The 19,866-nt window shown below is 33.5% G+C and overlaps 4 protein-coding genes across 8 annotated transcripts; 2 read left to right on the top strand and 2 right to left on the bottom strand.

The window, feature by feature from the left end:
• Window positions 1-4,988: 4,988 nt before the first annotated feature.
• Window positions 4,989-8,216, top strand: LOC111005581 (uncharacterized). Of its 5 annotated transcripts, XR_015790314.1 has the most exons (4): window positions 4,989-6,523; window positions 7,189-7,302; window positions 7,467-7,558; window positions 7,807-8,216. XR_015790314.1 is itself a non-coding variant. In XM_022277132.2 (2 exons), the coding sequence occupies exons 1-2, from the start codon at window positions 6,085-6,087 to the stop codon at window positions 7,860-7,862; spliced, it is 495 nt and encodes a 164-aa protein (XP_022132824.1). In that variant the 5' UTR covers window positions 4,995-6,084; the 3' UTR covers window positions 7,863-8,216. The 5 variants fall into 5 exon arrangements, 1 of the variants encoding a protein (XP_022132824.1); XR_015790315.1 differs by lacking the exon at window positions 7,189-7,302 and having other exon boundaries at window positions 4,990-6,523; window positions 7,489-7,558; XR_002600750.2 differs by lacking the exon at window positions 7,189-7,302 and having other exon boundaries at window positions 4,990-6,523.
• A 109-nt stretch (window positions 8,217-8,325) lies between these two features.
• NIC1 (nicotinamidase 1) lies at window positions 8,326-10,419 on the bottom strand. The gene is made up of 5 exons (XM_022277131.2): window positions 10,194-10,419; window positions 9,830-10,013; window positions 9,601-9,734; window positions 9,287-9,472; window positions 8,326-8,604 (listed from the first exon to the last, which is right to left on the bottom strand). The coding sequence occupies exons 1-5, from the start codon at window positions 10,332-10,334 to the stop codon at window positions 8,521-8,523; spliced, it is 729 nt and encodes a 242-aa protein (XP_022132823.1). The 5' UTR covers window positions 10,335-10,419; the 3' UTR covers window positions 8,326-8,520.
• Window positions 10,420-13,044: 2,625 nt separating this feature from the next.
• LOC111005890 (protein SKIP34) lies at window positions 13,045-13,701 on the top strand. Its single transcript, XM_022277557.2, has one exon. The coding sequence runs from the start codon at window positions 13,279-13,281 to the stop codon at window positions 13,555-13,557; it is 279 nt and encodes a 92-aa protein (XP_022133249.1). The 5' UTR covers window positions 13,045-13,278; the 3' UTR covers window positions 13,558-13,701.
• Window positions 13,702-14,021: 320 nt separating this feature from the next.
• LOC111005889 (U-box domain-containing protein kinase family protein) lies at window positions 14,022-17,750 on the bottom strand. Its single transcript, XM_022277556.2, has 8 exons — window positions 17,323-17,750; window positions 17,112-17,224; window positions 16,896-17,023; window positions 16,362-16,797; window positions 15,891-16,031; window positions 15,285-15,809; window positions 14,486-15,208; window positions 14,022-14,399 (listed from the first exon to the last, which is right to left on the bottom strand). The coding sequence occupies exons 1-8, from the start codon at window positions 17,483-17,485 to the stop codon at window positions 14,217-14,219; spliced, it is 2,412 nt and encodes an 803-aa protein (XP_022133248.1). The 5' UTR covers window positions 17,486-17,750; the 3' UTR covers window positions 14,022-14,216.
• Window positions 17,751-19,866: the final 2,116 nt, after the last annotated feature.

Here is a 19,866-nt window from a genome sequence, read left to right as displayed (position 1 = left end):
AATACATTTAAATTATTTATTTGTTATAGTTTCCAAAATTTGAATTATATTTTGAAATTATTTTTAAGTAGACAACAAAATAAAGAAACACAATGTTTATATATAATATTAATTTTTAAAAATAAAAAATAGTCATCAAATATGCCTAAACCATTAACTATAATGTCCTATTAAATTAAAACACATTTATTAACATTATTTGAGTTGATGAGTGATTTACCTCTCTTAAAAAGTTAGTAGTTTCTTTTTCTCAAAAAAAGAAAAGAAAAAGTTAGTAGTTTTTTTATTCTCTCTCTTTCTGAAAAATGGTGCATTTGGATTTTTTTTTTTTGCTTTTTTTTGTTTTTTTTGTTTTTGGAATATAGGATTATACACCTACGATAGATTGGAATTCAAATCTTCAACCGTATTAGTTTGATTCTTAATTACTTGATTAGTTACTATTTTGTAACAATCATTCTCTCTTGGTCTATTTATTTGGACCAATTATAATAGAAAGATGATGCAAGTTTATTTACTCTGTGTGTTTAATATGGTATAGATAGTTGGTCCAGATAAATAGACCATTAATTACACAACATAAACTTACTAGAAAATTATTAATACATTAATCATTAAACTAAGTAGGCTAAGTTCAAGTTTGCCTTCAAATGAGTGTATGACCACTAACTTAATTAACTCTAATTGAGTTTGGTAAAGTTGCAAGTTTTTCCATGATGTAATATAAGTATATTATAATATTCTTGACGTCAAATTAATAATTTATAAATTTTTTTAAAGATGTGACACATCTATCAAACGAGATTAATTTTGTTTTTCAAATTTACATAGGACAAGTCATGTTGATATGATTCGAAAATGGAATCTCCAAAGAAATTAATTAAATCTCAAGCCAAAGAATCTCCACATGCATTATGTTCTCAATCATTCATATTGGCCAACCTCTTTCAACAATTATTGACATTTTTAGGGGCACATATGGATGAAAGAAACACTAATTATAGCAAAAATCAAATTGATTTCAAATTTGATTGCTTAGAGAAAAGGAGTGTTTGAAAGTACCCAAAACATGAGATCAATGGTATTGTAATGGTAGATTATAGTAGAAAAAATAAAAAAAAATGTTCGAATACTATTTTTTTAGTCATCGTACTTTCAAATTGTTTATTTTGATTTTTATACTTTTAAAAACAACCAATTTAATCTTTAATTTGTAAAATTTAATACATAATAGAAACTCTTTAATTAATGAACTTTATGGCTACATTTCAAGAAATTTAGTGAAGTATCATGCTAAAATTATGATAGAAAAAAAAAAGATAAGAATGAAAAGGAAATGACCAAAATAATCACTTTTTAAAAGTATTAAAATCAAAATGCACGTTTTGAAAAATACAGGGACTAAGGTAATTTTTTTTAAAGTACATAGATCAAAAGGAAAGTTTTGAAAATATTAAGATCCTGATAAACCAAAGTCGAAACTACAACAAGTATTTAAACGAAAGAAAAAAAAGTATTTTTGAAAGAAACTAAACAAAATTTAACATATCTCTTTCTAACATTTTATCTTCCCCTTTCAACATACCCTAGCATTGTTGAAATTGGATTTTTCAAAGTTCTTAAAGTTAAAGCCTAGGAATTTTGGAGTATAGCTCTCAAAGTCTCTTTCACTTTGGCAGCTGAGTGTGGCAGCAAAGCCACTTAAACATCATGTCTGGCAAAGATTGGGAGTCCCCAACTCCACTCATGCTTGCTGTATCCATATAACAATTTTCTTGTGGATATATATTCAATTATATAACACTAAAAGTTCCAACCTCCTTATATCTATTGAATTCGACCTAATAATAATAAATATTTTTTTCTTAATAGATCCATTCATTTTAAAAATGTCGAATATGTCGGAAATCTATTAGACACAAAATTGAAAATTCATGAATCTAGATACTTTTCATGTTTATGACCTATTAGACCCAAAATTGAAATTTCAATTATCTATTATACACTTTTAAAATTCAATGACATATTAGAATAGACGTGACTATCATTTCAACAGGGGACCGAAATAATTTAAATTTGTTGAACAATTACCCTCTTATTACCTATCTTGACAGATCGATGTGACCATCATTTCTATAAAAAATTAAATTGATGTAATATGATTTTTTAGATTTTGGTTTAAATACTTTTTAATCCCCATATTTTAATATTAAGACATTTTTCATTCTTATTTTCTTATATCATTTTAGTCCATGTACCTTAAAAAAAATATATATGATTTTTAGCTTCCATCATAAAAAATAGATGCTTATCAAATTATATATTTTTTTTCAATTATAAAAGGTTCATTGACTTTATTACTTCCCTATATTTTATGTGTGGTTTTTTTCTTTTTTTTTTTTTTTTGAATTCAACAAATTTAGGAGAAGGGATTGAAATTTCAATTTTAAAGAAAGTAACAGGTATTTTATCATACTAATGTTCGAGGCCTCCACTGATTGAACATTTTTTTAATTAGTTGATACACAAGGAATGGGTTTCTTTTTTTAAAGAAAAAATAAGGTAAATAAATATTTACAACCTTCCATGATTGGATGGGGGAGAGAGAGCGCTTTGACAAAGTATAGTGGTGGTTGAGATATATAATTAAAATCATAATGTGGAAACTAGCTTTTGGACTTTTTTTTTTCTCTAAAAGGAAAAAAAGAAAAAAAAAGGTGCTGATTCCAAATCGTAGAGCTCAGCCTAGGATGCTGATTGGTGCTTTTTTTTTGGTGCAAAATAATTCTTTGAAAATAAATAATTCCAAAATTTAAAAAGTTCCAGCCTTTCATGATTCCATAGGAGACCTAAAGTTGGGGCTATTGCGGCTGGGTTGAAAACTATTTTATTTGGATCACTGTTTTTCAACAAAAAGAAAATTAAATTTTCTTTCTTTTTTTTTAAAGTACATTTTAACAAATAACTGGAAAAAAAATTGTTGATCATCAACAATATTAACTTTGAAAGTCATTGAATCACAATTTTTAAAAATAATTTGTTAAATTTAAAGTGACATTTTTGGAATAAAGTTGAATGAGAAAAAGAAAGATATATGAGGAGATTGGTTTGGATGAAGATTGAGATTGTGGCACTTCAAGAAGTCATAGATATGAGTTCAAGAAAAAGTGTCTTTTTATCTCTGTTTCTCAAGGTGCTTTTGTTGAGAATGAAAGACAAGAAAGGGTTCATATTCTCATGACCGTTAACCACTCACCTTTAATCTCTCTTTTGATATGCTTCAAAATATTACTTATAAGAAGCGTTGTTTCTAATTAATTGTATAGAATTTATTGTTTCGTCGAACTAACAGAAATTAGTTTTATTTAATACGAAAAATTAAAGAAGAAAAATGGTCTAATTACAGAGTTTGTCCTTACTTCTCAAATATTATATTAAACATATGAATTGTTAATAAATTTTGAGTCATATATAATTTTATTGGATCCAGATTTTATCTAATAAAATGTGTTTGGCCCTCAGCAGTACACAACCCACTTCACTAGATTTGGATAATTATAGGAGGAACCTCGAACAAAGAATCTCTATTATGATATTATGTTAAGGATGAATAAACTACCACTCAACCTAAAAGCGATTTGGTAAATTTAATGACTTATAGTTTAACAAAAAAGAAAGTTTATTTGCAAGAGTGGGGTATGGTAACATGTGTATATATATATTTTTAAGCATATGATAGGAACAATTCTTTTAGAAATTTAAAAGAGATTAGTTGCACTTACAAAGAAAAAAAAATTGATAAATACACATTAGACGAAGGTTGTGTGTACTTCTCAACAAGGTTGCGTCCACTCCTCTAAGAAGTGTTTAATAGATCTCTAACTTTTAATTTTGTGTTAAATAGTTTATTGAAATTCTAAAAATGTCTAACAAATTACTAAAATTTCACTTTTGAATTTAATATGACCTGTACTTTTTAATTTTGTGTCCAACAAGTAATAAGTCAATAAATTTAAAAAAAAATATTTAACAGGCCAGGATTTTTATACATAAATTTAAAAGCTTATAGATCAATACTCGAAAGTTTAGATACCTATTAGATAATTTTTAAAATTAAAAAATCTATTAGATACAGTATGATGACTAAAATTATAATTTAATCTACATATGAATAAGACAGGTGAAGTGAAGAATGTGTTTTTTTATTAAAAAAATATATTTTAGGAGGCTCTAGACATTTACTTTATTTTAGTTAAAAAGTACATATTTTATACATTGGTAAATATTACAATCTTCTTATAAAAACTCACACTTGTTTAAGTAGAGAAACTTTGGAGGCCAACATATTTTATTCCCATAGCATCCAAACAAACAACAATTTTCTGTGCACATGATAGTGAAATGTTACCGCCTCATACCGTCCCAATCATATATAGCAAACTAATAATCAAATATCAACTACTATAGTAAGTTTTAAATTTCCTCTGATAGATCTTAAAAAGTTTATAAATTTAATTATTGTAGAATATCCTATACGATTTAATTTATTTGGTTAATATTCATATTATATATTCTCAAGTATACATTATATTTTTTTTATCTCGCTAATAAATATTTTAAAAGACTCTACCTCCATCTATGTGGTACTAAAATTTTTTAAAAATAAAAATTCTCTTATACTTCAAAATTTTCAATGAAATCTTTGCCGAATCATACTAACAGAATAGTTACATGACATCAAAGATACAAAAAACCAGTAACAGAGAGAGCTGGTTCTCCCTACACGTGGCAGTGAATTAAACACCGCATAAGCAAACGGGTATGTTTTTTTAACGCCACGTCACAAGATTTGGACGGTTCCATAATAATTTATCTCCATGATTTGATTTGATTTGATTTTCGTCTGAGTTCCATGATTATGATTTAATTAATGCCAAAATCACAATTTGCTTTTTTAAGTTAAAATATTGTTAATCAAATTATCGAACGATTCACAATTGATTGGATTGGATTGGAGGAGCGCTCAGCGGCAGGGGAGCGATATAATTGACCGCCGAATCATCATCGCCACTGCAACTTTGCATCTCGACGGCTGAGCCTTTTTTTGAATAGAATATTGGAAGCTCCCTATAAATTTAGACGAAAGGAGCTTTGATAATTGCTTCTTCGGCCTTACGGAAGAGGAATGGGGAATAGGAGGGAGAGAGCGAGATAATTTAGAGGGCGAAAGCCAAATCTGTTCCGATTTCTCTGTTTGGTTCCTAGAGAGATTTCAGGAATCTTTTGATTAGCAGATTTCTCCTGATTACGGTGAAATAATCGGTGCTTGGCAGACTCCTCGGTTCGTTTTCTCTTGCGTCCATTCTGTGAGAAACGGAGTGGCCTTTTGATCAGTCGACGTCTCGATTCCCCATTTTGTTCTGAATCGCACTCTAGCAAATAACTGGACGATCTTCGCTTTGTTATCCGATTGAAAGAGGAACGAGTATTCAATCTCGATTATTGGACTCAAATCATTTTTTTTGTTCTTTTTTGTTGTGGTTCGTGTTTTTTTGGAGCAAACAACTGATCTATTCTGGAGTAAGATTCTGACTGTCTGGGTCTGAAAGTGACGAATATTTACACTTTCCGAGCTTTGGCTAATAGTTTAGGCAAACTTTGTTTGGATGCTTTCTGGGTTCAGTATGTTATGAGAAACTTCGTTTTTGTTTTCCTCTAGAAATCGACCGGTTTCCATTCTTAGCGATTTCTTCGGGACGAGACAATCGGGGAGCACATCCTTGGTTGACTGAAATTGGGTTTGGTAATTGGAGATTTTTGGGGAACTTTCTTCTCTCCGTGACCAATCAGCTTCGGAGTTCTTAAAGTTCGGGCTTTTTGTTGATCTTTTAAGAATTTGATTAGATTTTTCCTAGTTTTTTAACATGACATTTTTCATTTTCCATATGGAGGTTACAGCATCAAGCAGGTTCCATCTGCCACTCCTTTCCATTTTGGGATTCTACCTCTAAATTCTTTCGGAAGAACTCTTAGCTATCTCCCTAATTTCCCCCAGAAGTCTTTCACTTGTCCGGAGTAGAACCCATGGCCGTGTCTTTCAGTCGTATTTCATGGTGGTTTCGGGGTGGGAAGGAAAAAGAGGTTGTTGCAAACCAGTTCTCTCCAAAAAATTCTTGCTCTGAGATTGGTGCTGGTTTGAAAGAACCGGAGAGTCTCAAGTTCAAGAGGGTCGATTTGCCCTCATCATCAAAGAAGGTGAAGAAGCAGAAATGGCAAAGTAGGAAAGAAACAAGGATTGACTGGGAATACGATTTTGTGATGGTACCATCCGTTGGTGATGGCATACAAATGCCCGACTCTGCTGATGAGGCCGATTGGTCCATTGGTTGGTTTGAGCCTCACGGTCCTAACTTTCAAAGTGAAGATAGTTTTGCCGTTCTGGTCCCTTCCTATAGCCATCGTTGCAAGGAGCTGGTGGAGAGTTCAAACGTGGAGCTTTTGGCTGCCATCAAAAATTCACCTGGTAAGACCTTCTGTTTGCGGTTCATTTTATGGAATTCTTTGTTTCATGTTGGCCATTAGTTTATGAATTTGTTTCTCACCATGTTAAAACATAGTCTGTTGCTTTGTAATTCTACTTTGATTACTGCTGCAATTGGGAGATTGAAGTATTGGATGGTTTTTTGGAGACATGATTCTTGAAATTCGAGAACACATTCATTGGGGGATGTTTTGGAGCTTTCATAAATAAAGGTAGTTCGTGTTTGTAAACAAAACTGATTCTTACCAATGGCTGTACTGGTTGAGGTCATGATTTTCAAACTTAGAACAAGTGAAAACAACATTTAACAAACATTTACACATGTTTTTCTTTTCTCAAAAGAGCTCCCTCCCAAACATCCTCCCAAACAGCTTCCATATGTTATCAATTATTGTGTTTTCTTCATAGTCTGCATCTGCTAGAATCAAGATTTGGTGGATGAGTAGCTGCTAGCCTGAAATAAGTCAATGAATCTCTTGTTTCAAAATCAGAGACTAAAACTTTTTTAATCTTGTGCTGGAGTCTCTTAGTCATGCTTTGTGTGCTTGCATAAGTTACTATACTATACTAGATTTCATGACTTGAAGGAAGCAACATCAGACAACTTTTGCATCATCTCACCAAGTATATCTTTGGACAAGCATCAGATTTTAGGTTAAAATGAAAAACCATGGACCTAAGGAAACATTGCGTGATGGAAGCTGGTCGTGATAGATTTTCAGCCAAATTTCTTCATCTGGACCTCTTAAATGTGCTGTTTGGTAATTTATTTTTTTTATGGAAGTTTCTGTTCAAGTAGTAATTTTCTATACGTTCTTTGAGGAATCAACCAGAGTCTGTTGTTTGTTTCTGAGTGTGTTTGTGTTTCTAAACCATGCTTCAATTTTCATCCTGGACTCTGTTTAATGATCCGGCCATCATCAAGGAATAAGCTTTTAAAGTTGCAGAAAAATGACTGGCGTTACAATTCCTTGGAACTATAGTCAAGAGTCCTCAGATGTAATAGCTTGATGACCAGTATGTCTCCAAGCTGATAAAGCTAAATCCTTTAAACTCACTTTATTGTGCTTTAAAAAAGACCTGTTGAGAGCGAGTGTTCTTAATCTGAAAAATTAAGTAGAGATCTCTATCCCAAAGATGACGACTTTTCATTCTATGTTTACTTAAAAAACGAAGGGGAAAGGCAAAGAAGAAAAGCTTTCTTTAAATGGTTTTGCAGCTGATTAATATCTTCGACATCTAAGTTTGAATGTTTCCTTATGCAGAGAGCAATAACTATATGGAACAGTGGCTTTCTTCCCTGCAAAACTCAGAATCCTGAAGCGCGCTGCTGCTTCTTTCTGGTTTCGAGCGATGAAAGGTGTGAAAAAATACAGTCCAGGTGCTTCATTTCTGCAAAGATTATCATCATCTTGACCAGCAGTTGATAAGATAGAATAACAAACCCAGTTTTGTGCATATCATGTTAAAGATCTTTCTTTACATACTTCTATTTTGCAGATAATTTGATTGAAACTCTAGGAACCATGGGAAAAGAGATTTTCTTTCTTTCTTTTTTTTCGTTTTTTTTTCTGTGTATATGTGGTAAGATACAGCATCCATAGTCTAACTACTACTGTTTCAATTCTCCAATTTCCTTCAAATATATCTTAATGCAACATTGCCCTTGTGTAAATCTGTAATTCTCTCATATACTTGTTCATTCTCCTTGTGCCTTAAACTTCAATTGACCCTCTCATAATTAATTTGCAAAGATCAATGGTTGCATGTCCTGCTTCAATGGCTCTCATTGAATTATGGTGGCCATTTATTAGAAGCTATCAAATGCCTGCAATATATAATACGATATTCTCTCTGAAGCAGAGGTTGATTGATTATCTACAAAGCCAGTTGCAATGTCGAGCAAAACATTTTACATTGGGAAAGACAGTTTTGAAGGCAGATAGCAAATTGGGTAGTTGATTAAGTGGTTTGGCTCCTCAGTTTGGTTTAATTGAAACCTCCGATACCACCTTGGCTCCTCTTCCCCTGGCCATGTACAGGCCTATGTGGTGCATCAGCTCCTGCCACAACCAAAATCAAAATAACCTTTTTCAGTATTGTGCTTATTGGGAATTGGGATCCTTATATATCTGAAAAAAGTAGAGGAAAATATTTTTACAATGGAGTTCACAGACTTGAAAACTGAAGTAACATTCTTCACCATTTGGAAGAGTTCTTTTTTCCAACTCAGAAATCATCCATTGGAGATGCAAAATTCAAGAATAATTACTACTTTGAGGCATATATGCTTAACAGTAAGAACGGTGAAATGCATTCTTATTTTTTCATTTCCATTTAACATTTGATGAGTTTGACAATGTCTGAAAAATAGAAACATGAAAACTGTCTTGCGAATTATCCCTCTAATTGAATAAGGTTAGCTCTTTTTTTTTTCCTTCTTATTCAGTAGATATTATCTCTTATCCATTCCTAAAAATCTCTTTGTCCAGTATTTATATTTTTATCCTCTTTTTTATTTATGGCATCAGCACAAGGATGAAGACAAGCATAGCCATGTTTGCAGTGAGGTCCGATCAGCTCCATCAACAATAAAAATAAGGTTTGAGCAAATGAATGGACAAAAACGCAATGATAGGCTCTTCAAAGAAATAAAGAATAAGCGAAAAACAAAACCAAACAGTCCTTGTCATGATGTTAAGAGACTTATTTTATATGAAAGTAATGGATTAATAATTTAGATACCTGTGGATGAGCAATTGCATCGCCTAAAGTCTTGGCTACAGGAACTGGAAGATCAAAAGTAGCGCAGCCACCTGAATATACAATCACATCCTCTAATGGCGAAAGGAAACCGCGATTTCTTGCAGATAATGTCGAACATACAAAATCCAGCACGCATATGTCGGTGCAAATTCCCAGCACTAAGATCTTTTTTTTTTTTTTTCAGAGAAGGAAACAGATAAAAAATTACTTCTCTTTAATTGTAAAAAATGAAAAAACGTAGTCAAATCAGAAGAGAAATTTGTATCTCCGATCGAAAATTGGGGAATACTCACGACTTTGATCTGATTGTTTTTCACCCAGTCAACGAAAACGTTAGAGGCATCTTTCTCCAAACAACCTAGAAATCCATCAATGCAATCTTTGCGTCTCAGCGTTACATTCGCTTCATTTTCTAGCCATTGCAAGGCTGCAAACAAGGAACAGAGATTTTCAAAATTGGCTGTGAATTGATCGCCAAATACTAAAGTGAAGATTCGTTTACGGAGAATTTCAAAATTGTACCTGGAACTAGTTTGGACTCGTCGGTTCCAGCAATGCAATGAGGAGGATAGGGGGGCTCGGGAATATCCGGATGATGGGAATCAATAAAGGCGAATATAGGCCACTTCTTCTCACAGAAAACTCCGGCGAATCTCACCGACTCCTTCACCATTTCGGAAATTTGCTTGTCGTGCTGTTTCGGAGCCTATAAACAAGTAGAGCCACGATCCAGTCCAACCAACAGAGACATTCAATCGGAAAAAAGAGAAAATCAATAGCGAATCAAAAGTTGAATCAAAAGCCTATTAATATCAAGGGCTAATTTGCAGAAGAAGGTGTTTGGATTAGATCGGAAGACAGAGGAGAAATCAGGGAATGGAATTACCAAATTGCCAGCGCCGACGGTGCAGAAGCCATTAACGACATCGACGAGGACGAGGCCGGTGTTGACGTCCCCGGACAAAACGAAGGACTCTTGGTCCACCGGAAGGTGCTCCTTCAACAATTCTACGACCTCCGAGACCATCTTCTTCTTCTTCTTCTTCTTCTTCTTCCTGTAAAGGGTAATAGACCAAATGCGAGAGGCGCCATCACGGACCTTGAAATACAGGAAGAAAGAAGGTTGGTCAAAAAAACGAGTCCACCTTTAAAATAATTGAATAACAATTAAAAAAAAAAAAAGACGGCAGAGAGATACGAAATTGGTCCAATTCCAATTGATATGCAATGTGGACCGTAAGATCTTAAGCCAATGAAATTTTGGATTTCGATGAGAGATTACGTGGCTGATAATGATAAATTAATTCCAATTGACTTTTGCCAATACCAGTTCCGTAGTCATTAACATATACTCATGTTTCTAAGGATGGAGTTGGAGGTACTGAAAATGTAAGAACAGAATAATAATTTGAAGATACATTAGCTTCTAATTAACAAATTTTAATATAAATTTTAAAAGATTCAAGACAAAACCGAGAAAAACCTAAAAAATTATGTTCATTTGATATATTTAGTTATTTAAATAATAGTAAGGCTAGATTATACAACATGTGGAGATGGTGTTCGAATTCACGATCTCTTGATTAGATATATATGCCAATTATCGTTTTTGCAACTTGGTTTTAATTTTGTATTTGACCTTCGAAAAAAATTTGAATTTTATTCCCAATCTTTTAAATTGTTGTAATATTTTGTATAATTTATTTGTTTTAAATTTTAAATTTTGCCCCAACCCATCGTAGATAGTTGGTTTAATATTTCCTTAAAATTCTAGAAGTTCAAATTTAGTTTTCCTCTATCTTTGCTTTTTTCTTCTCTTTCTCCGGTCCTAATTCTCAATCTCCTTTTTGTACCAATGCTTGGTGATTAAAAATAAAGCATAAATCAAATTATGTGATGTCAAATCTATTCTACTTCATTTTTAAGAAATTGATGTAATTTAATTAAACACCATGTAGCTAAGGTGAAATTCACCTAGAGAAAAATATATTAATTCATTATGAATTTGGCACAATTTCTTTGTCAATTATCTAGATTAGTGGTTGAGAATTTAGTTTAATATCTGTTCTTTTATCTTTCTTGTATGAAATTATGAGAAGGGACGAGAAATATTGCGATGGCTTTTTAATGAAGATTTGACATATTATCAATATTATTTTATCATATGTGATTCCGATGATGTATAAAAAGTTTACTATTAGTATTTAACAATAAATATAAGTAGGTTTAGTTTTTTCTTTTTTTAATTTTACACATAAAAATAGTTAAGTAACAGTTGCAACGATCCATTACCCAAATGAAAATCATTGAAAATTTCTACATTTGCAATTTTCTACGCACAACCATTTGCTTTGGGTTTATTTTCCTGAATGATTTTTTAGTTTATTTGTCTTGTTCAAGTCTCGAGGTGTGCGTTTGTTGTTTATTTGCGTTTATCATCTATTTTGTGATGATGTTTATGAGGTTTTTTTTAGCTGATTTTTTTTTTTTTTGTTGGTTCTGCCTTAATTCTAAGTTGTGAGATCATTTTTACTTGCCATATACATAATTTTAAAAAGGTTAAAAAACAATTTTGGTTTCGTTAAATTAACAATTTAATCCATGAACTTAACGATTTAGTATGTGTACTTTTAAATTGGTAACAATTTAGTCCTTAAACTTTAATAGGTAATAATTTAGTCTTTGTAATTTAATGTTGCTTACGATTTAGTCTTTATCGTGAAACTTTTTTGTGAAGTTTCTTATATATATAGATTGATAAACTAAAGAATGACCAAATATGTTTACAGACTAAAAAGGTTAAATTGTCATATGATAAAATTTAACACTTAATTTTAATAAATTTTATTACGATAGAGACTAAATTGTTACAAATTTTAAACTATAGGGATTAAATCATTACAAGCTAAAGTTCAGTGACTAAATTGTTACTTTAATGAAAATACAATGACTAAATCGTTACAAATTTGTTTTTTAACCTTTAAAATAATAATAATAAAGTTGTTCAAGGCTTTGGCATGCATTAAAAAATTGTTGTTATTTTACTATTACAATTTAAATAAAAAATCGATGTTTCAAACTCACAAGCTACGACCACTCGTAAAAAATTAACGCTGTTGAGTATTAAACTATACTCCTATCACAAAAAGTTCAAAACAAAACTTTATCTTCAAAACAACAAAATTAGCATTTTTGCAATCTATATCTTTGTGTATCCAGCGTGAGATCTAGATATGTGTAAATTTTCTTAAAAGATACAAAATTTATATAAAATATTTTAATTCTGAAAAATTAGAAGGACAAATTATAGAATAGCACAAAATTTTAAGTATTTCGTTTCTTCTTTCCGCTACTTCTGATTAATCGTTTAAAGTAATTGTTGTTCGATGCTTGCTCCCGCATTAGTTGAACTAAAAAAGAGAGAGAGAGAGGTGTGAGATTTACATCTTACTCAACATTCAATCATTCTTCCATAATCCCAACAAACCACATTTTCCTACGCAACAAAATACATCATTGTCTATATATATAATTTTTTTTTTTACTACTGAATCTTATTATTCTATTTACTTTTGTTTTGTTATTATTATTATAATTATTATTTCTCTCCTACGCTTCTTGATCTTCCTAATTTGCCGACATTAATCAAGCGTAACCCTCACACCCAACCACCGAATTAAGAAATCTAGATTCCAACTCAAACTCATTCAAAATAACCATTTTTCTAAGGGAAAAAATAATAAAAAAGAAAAGGCAAAATCAAAATAATCCTCCCCAAGGGCCAAGGCAAGACGACGCCGTTTCACAAAGGAGTACCAAACCAAGGTCCGGTTGACCATAAGTTGGAGAAGTCATACTCAGAAAAGGTACCACCGCAGCGAACAACATAGCCCGCCGATTTATTTATCCGAAGACCGATCTATCGCAGCCACACTATTCTCTCCGGCGGTCTTCGATTCTCATTCTCCGCCATGTGTAACGGCCACCAGCGATCTTTGTTCAGAGGTAGCCTTACTCCCTACCAGAGCTCCGTTCCGGACAACGGTGAGGACAATCTACGGGGCCGACTAGCGGAAACCGAGTCCCGCCTCGCTCAAGTTAGGGCTCGAGAGGCGGAGCTCAGCCGACTCTTGGAGGAGATGAAGCGATTAGTCTCTGTTATGGAGATCCTCGAGAACTACCTCAAACGACAGTACCGCGACCGCCAAGAATATGCGGTTCGTCTCCTCTCTCCTCTATCTCCAAAATAGAAATTCCTCTTTGCCATCGCATTCGCGGTCTGTAATTCAACCAAAACTCCTTTTGTTTACTTGTATCTTCGTTCTTTTGAATCTCAATCTATGTTGATTGTATTCGATTCGCCTCCAAAATCTATGAATTGTGCGATTTAAGAATTTGTAGTTGCCGGTTTTCGTTACTTTCCGCCCTCTATCTCACTTGGAAATGGAACCGGGGAATCGTGGAATCGATATCATTAACTCGTCAAATTGAAGGTAATTCCGAGTTTTCTGACTGGCGAACAAGATTTTATTGTTTCGTGATGGAATTTGAAGCAGTTTTCTTTAGTCTAATTAGGCATATTGGAGTTACTTCTTCTGGGATCCGCATGGGTTTCAGAAGATTGTGAGATGAAACTATTCGGAAAGTCATCCAATTCAACTACCGAAGAACATGGGGATTGAATTGTATGGTTTCTTCCAATGTGACATAACGCTTACAGAACGGACAAGTAAAATATATTATTGCTTTTCATAAAAGATTTGGGGAGTGGGTACAGATCGTGAATATGAACAGTCCCATGCCTTCGCCTGCTGGGCTTTATAGAATTGAATAAAGAAAGAAATAAATAAAGAAAACCAAACATGATCTCGTATATTTTGAAGTTTGGTATCTAAAATGCTCAAAGATTTTAAGTTTCATTTTGCCAGTCTTGGATCAGTGAGCGAAGAGCGTGATTAGGGGTGAGATAGGGGTGCTGCAACCTTAAGTTAGTCATGGGTGATGTATCGTGTCCTGCAATTATCCACTGCTCTATGGCTTCTAGCTCGTACGAAAACCCATCTGCTGCCACATGTGGATTCTTCATCACATCCTGCACCCACGTTAAACCAAATTGGGCTTAAAGAAAAATGAAATTACACATTTTTTTTAGTTGAATACACATGAAATGTTAGAAACCTGCAAGATGGGGCAGATGAAGATTCTTGGCACATCATCTGCGTCTGCACCATCAATCCCCCTCGCAAGCCTTATATTCCCCACCAGATCATCTGCTTTCGCCTTGATCTTGTCGAGTTCTTCCATGGCTGTCCCCAAGTCAACAACCGAATTGGACCCATTTGGAGTTACACTTACACATCTCAAAGCCAGATCAACAAGCCCATCAACCAAGTCCAATGGCCACTGTCCAGCCTTATTGTCTACAATCTGGACCAGACCCGCCTTACCCATTGTCAGTGCCTCCTCAATCAGCCCTGCCCAATTCCTCCCGGTAACAAGCTGTAGCAGCATTGCTCCAAAAGCCCGAATGTCCAACTCAATACCACATCCTTCATCCGATTCTGCGATCCCAAAAGGGCCAAAACCACCGAGTTTGGCAACAAGGTTTTGGTCCAGGAGGATTTTGGACAGGGTGAGGTTGCCATGAGAAATGGGCCCGGGCCGATGTTGGGCCTGGTGAAGGAACCCCAGGCCTGAGCATACCTCTGAAGCTATACGAATTCTGTCATGCCACGTGAGGGGGCGACATGTTTTCCTGGATCTTTTGTTGGCAGGAACTGGAAGAAGTATGTCACTTAAGCTACCACTATGCATGTAATTGAATACAATGCATTGGAGCTCGGAGCAGAAGCCCATCATGGAGATCAGATGAGGGTGACGGATATGGCTCAAAAGCTCCACCTGCAAACCAACGGCTCAAAAGACTCAGATGAAAACGTGGTTTTTGAGAGTTAAAAACAGGGCAGCTAGCTACTACCTTAGACTGGAAATCTTCACGAGAAAGGCGATTTCCTGGGTCGATCATCTGGATTGCAACTGAAGTATGGTTGATACGCCCTCTATACACCCCGGAACTCAATCTCATCTGCTCAGAAAAGCTATCGGTGGCTAATCTGATCTCTTCTGCCGTGTATTCTCTTGTACTACAGGACACTTCTGTTGACCTTTCGGCCATTCCGATGGCATCTCTCTCTTTGCAGAACTCAATTCTCCGATGAAGAATGTCTCTTTGTCTCCTCAGCTCCTCGGTTTCTCTGACCATTCCTTCTCTTGTTTTTGCTGTCTTCTCCAACTGGGCCTCCATACGAGATTTTGCTGCTGTGGAATTTTGGAGCTTGCTTGAGAGATCAGCTTGAAGTTCGAGAAGTGAGCTTAATCTGGTCTTGCTTTCCTCGATATCAACTACTATTTCCTGGATCTGTTCTTTGGCAGAGTCTAATTCATTCTGCAACTCTTCCCTGATTGTAGCCTCTTCTTTTATCTGAGCTTCAAGCTCTTCAGTCTGTAAATCGTGAATTATTTGTCGATCGTGGGAATGTAATACGAAATGAACCAGACAGAAGAAAGAAATAGCTTATAATACCCGCTGACTGCACAAATTAATGGCCCACTCCGCTTTAGCTTGCCTTTCAGCACTGCCCTTTGCTTCATCTTTCATCAACTGGATGGTCTTTCGAGCTTCCTCAATCTTGGTTCGCAGATGCTCAATTCTTTCCTCAGCATTCTGCCAACAGAGTAGGCAATCAGTACACTATACTTAAAGCAACATACGTGGTGCAGATCAAATCCCATATGGAAGATAGCAAAACATGTTCATTACTGGTTTTCATTTCCCCTTGGATTCTAAAAGAGAGAAAATTCCTAGGAACAAGATTATGATTTCTGTAAGGTTGTTACCTAGATGAACAAATTCTTAAGATCCAAATCATTGTCAGATAGGGAAGAACTATCATGTTCAGTATGTCAACCTCATCATAGACTAATGGTCCAACCTTGAGAAAGACTAGGAAGATTCTTTATTTAATGTATTGCTTGACCAAGAAGTAATATTTACCATATCTGAATCTGGATGATCCAGAATATTGAACTGGGTTGAAACTGGACTTTCAGGAGCACTATTTCCATCCTGCTCACAGTCTTCTTCCTGCAAATTCAATGATAGTAATTCTTCGTAGTAGTTCTCAAGTTCATGGACATTATTATCCCAATAACTTCGAGAACTTGAGGAATTTGAACAACTTGGTGAAGCAGATGAGAGACTCAAATTCCTTTCCGAGGAATAGATTGGATCATCCATGAACATCTTTCCCAACCAACCCTTTAATGAGTGCTTGGTACTGACTTTAGCGATCCTTACACCTTTATCATTTTCCATAATTCTTTCATCTCTGAGAAATACCTGTTTTCCTCCCCATATCACAAACAACTCGCAAAAATGGGCCTTGTTTCTGTAAATGTAAAAGGATCCACTAATTGCACTCTTTGATTTCCTACAGAAGAACAAGAATTGATACACAAGATGTTTCAATGTAAAAAATTAAAGTCTTACAAAATCTAATACCAAAATCTCAAAGGACTTTCTGCGTACCAAGATGAAGATTTCATGAACGTAAAACCAACGACCAAATTGGTTATTCTCAATTCTGAAACCAAGTCAACAATGAGCTCATGAACAGGTTCATCAGATTTCTGAACCTTGAGTATTTCGGCTTTTACCTAAAGCCATAAGGGGATTAATATTTGGAGCAAATGTTTAGGAATTTTTGGCAGGAATCAATTGGCGAGAGAAGCAAAAGAACCAAACCTTGCCACAGAAATCTAAATATTTAGAAAGTAGCTTGTCGATCTTTTCCTGCTCATATCTTCTCAGAACTTCCACTTTCTCCTCACTAACAGAACTCGCCGGGAGCTTCCCGACTGAAATGAAATAAGTAACCAACGGCGATTACAAGAATATCGATTGAACAAACAGCGAAAGATAATTTGGAAAAGAAAAAAAAGGCCACGGAGATTACAGGGAGTGTAGACATATTCCTTGGAATTGCTGTAGGCGACGTGAAGAATCACTATAGAAATTGGGCGAGACTTCCATTTCGTAAGAGTCCACCCCAAGGTCTTGAATCCATCGTGAAGATCATTCCCGATAGCAACGTAGACCTTCTCTGCTTCGGCGTTCATCGATTACCAATCGCTTCCAATGGCCGCCTCCTCGAATAGTTTCAGAAGGTGAAATGAAAGCGTTGAAGGCTGAATTCAGAGTGTTGGGTGGCGAAGGAATTGGAAGGGTTTTGGGTTTTGGAGGTTTAAGAGTGAAATCTTCATCGAAGGATGGTTTGTGGCGGAAGTTCAAAGTTCCGGCGAAGACTTTTTCTCCCGTCGTCGTCATCCATTTATATTTACGGACTCTGTCTCTCTCTTGAGGAGACAAGGACGGCCAGATGTTCCTTATTGTGTGTGTATATATATATATATTTTTCTAATTTCGTGGGGGCTTCAAAGGCGTTGTTTCGGTTGCTGGCATAACTTTCATGGGTTTTAGTAATCTTTTTTCCAGAAATTGTTTGGGTTAAATAATTCCTTGTGTTCATAGGGAATCTTGAAAATTTTAATGTTTTTTCAGCAAAGGGTTATTACTAATTTTTGTAGGAAATTTTAGAGATGTCATATTTCCTCTTTTTACATCTTATTTTCCTTTTTTAGTAGAAAAATTTATAAATATTGGTAATTATTTCATTCTTCGTTTTTTAGTACAATATTTAGATGTAGGGAGTCAAACTCAGAATCTCATGTTTGGAGGTATATGTCAATTACAGCTGAACTCTCGTTTTGACATTATTTACTTCTTCATTGTTTGTTGAAAGTATGCTTAATAATTTTTTTTTATTTAATATTCTCTAAAGTTTTAAACTTAGTACTTTGAGTTAATTTTTAACGGTAAGCAGTGAGAAGAATTTGGGCTGCGAGTTTGTGTTTTAATTTTGTAAATGACGTGTGGGGGATATTGGGAGGATGAAGAATGAAGATAGAGCCTCAAAAGTCAGAAATTGACTACATCTCAACAGATTGCCTCAAAATATGTGGGGTTTTTTAGGTCTCTTTTTCCAAGTTCTCTCAACTACTTTTGGCCCATTATAATTTTAAACCATGTTTTTTTGCTCAAGTATCATTCTCCCAACGGCGTTCGTTTGTTCGTTTGTTGTTACTATTTCTTGTTTCTATTTCCTCTTTTTAGGATTAGTTAAGTAACATTTCAATTTTTTGTTTTCGGTTTTGTAAAAATTTTGGAAACGACAATATCTGTTTGATAATGTTACTATTTCTTGTTTCTATTTCCTCTTTCTTAATAAAGAAAATAGTATGGCATTACCCCAACATCTATGTAAGAATAATAAAACAAGATACATTTTAACGAGAAATAAGAACCTCGTTTTTGTTGTGTTCAAAATTTCTATATAATTTTGAGAGTGTTTCTAAAAAAATGAGAAATGAGAAATATAAATAATTATCGAATGCTTATATTTCTTAATAAAACTATAGATGATAAACAAGAAAGGAGAACGCTTGATAACAAGACTCGTGTTTCTTGTTATTTGTCCAATTTTTTCAAAACATGAATAAAATCATTATTTTTATCATTCTCCACTTATAAAATAATAAATATAACATAAAAAATTTCAATATTTAATTAAAAAAATTAAATTTCATATAAAAAATAAATTATAATTACCAAACATGTTTTTTTTGTTTCTCTTTTCAATAATAAAAAAAACAGTAAACAATTACCAAACCTAGTTATATTTTCGTTTATTACAAAAATTAGTAAAATAAGAAACCAGAAAGAGAAATATTAGCCACAAGCTTTTAGTAGTGAGTTTCAAACAATTTGGATATTTTTGTTTCTTGATTTAATTGTTATTTATTATATGTTGGAGATGGAGTTATAAATTTTCTAAAAAGAGTAAATTTTACACTTCAATTTTTTATTTTAAAAGAATAAATTTTAAAATTTTAGAGAACGAGAAATAATTAATAATTACCAAACATGTTCTTTTGATTATTTTTTAATAAAAAACAATAATCAAATTACAAAGGTAGTTCCATTTTCATTTATTACAAAAATGAATAATAAGAAACAAGAAATATAAATATTACCAACAAAACTTTTAATATTGTTTCAACAATTTGGATATTTTATAGATAATTTTCTATATTTCTGTTTCTTGATTTAATTGGTATGTATTATATGTTATGTAATCTTTTGGTTCTAAAAATTTGAGAGGTGAACTCGAGAAAATCTTAAAAATTTTAGAGCCAGTTTAGAGAAGAGGCCATATATTTATTTAATATAATAAAATAAATAAGAATGAAAAGCATCTTACCATTATTGTTATATAAAGGAGGATGACTTTATTTTTTAAGAATGAAAAGATCTTTCTTTTTCATAGAGGATGAGTGGAGCAGAGCTAATATTTCTTAATATTGCTTCCGGATGCGATTAAGGAAGACTTTTAAAATAACTTATCGTTGATGTGACGTAATTTTATTAATTTATTTAAACA

This window comes from Momordica charantia, assembly GCF_013281855.1.
Source record: "Momordica charantia cultivar OHB3-1 chromosome 1 unlocalized genomic scaffold, Mcharantia_2.0 BLBB01000001.1, whole genome shotgun sequence".
NCBI classification, from domain to species: Eukaryota; Viridiplantae; Streptophyta; class Magnoliopsida; order Cucurbitales; family Cucurbitaceae; genus Momordica; species Momordica charantia.
The sequence above is the reverse complement of the archived record's forward strand: the minus strand, read 5'-3'. Positions and strand labels throughout refer to the sequence as shown.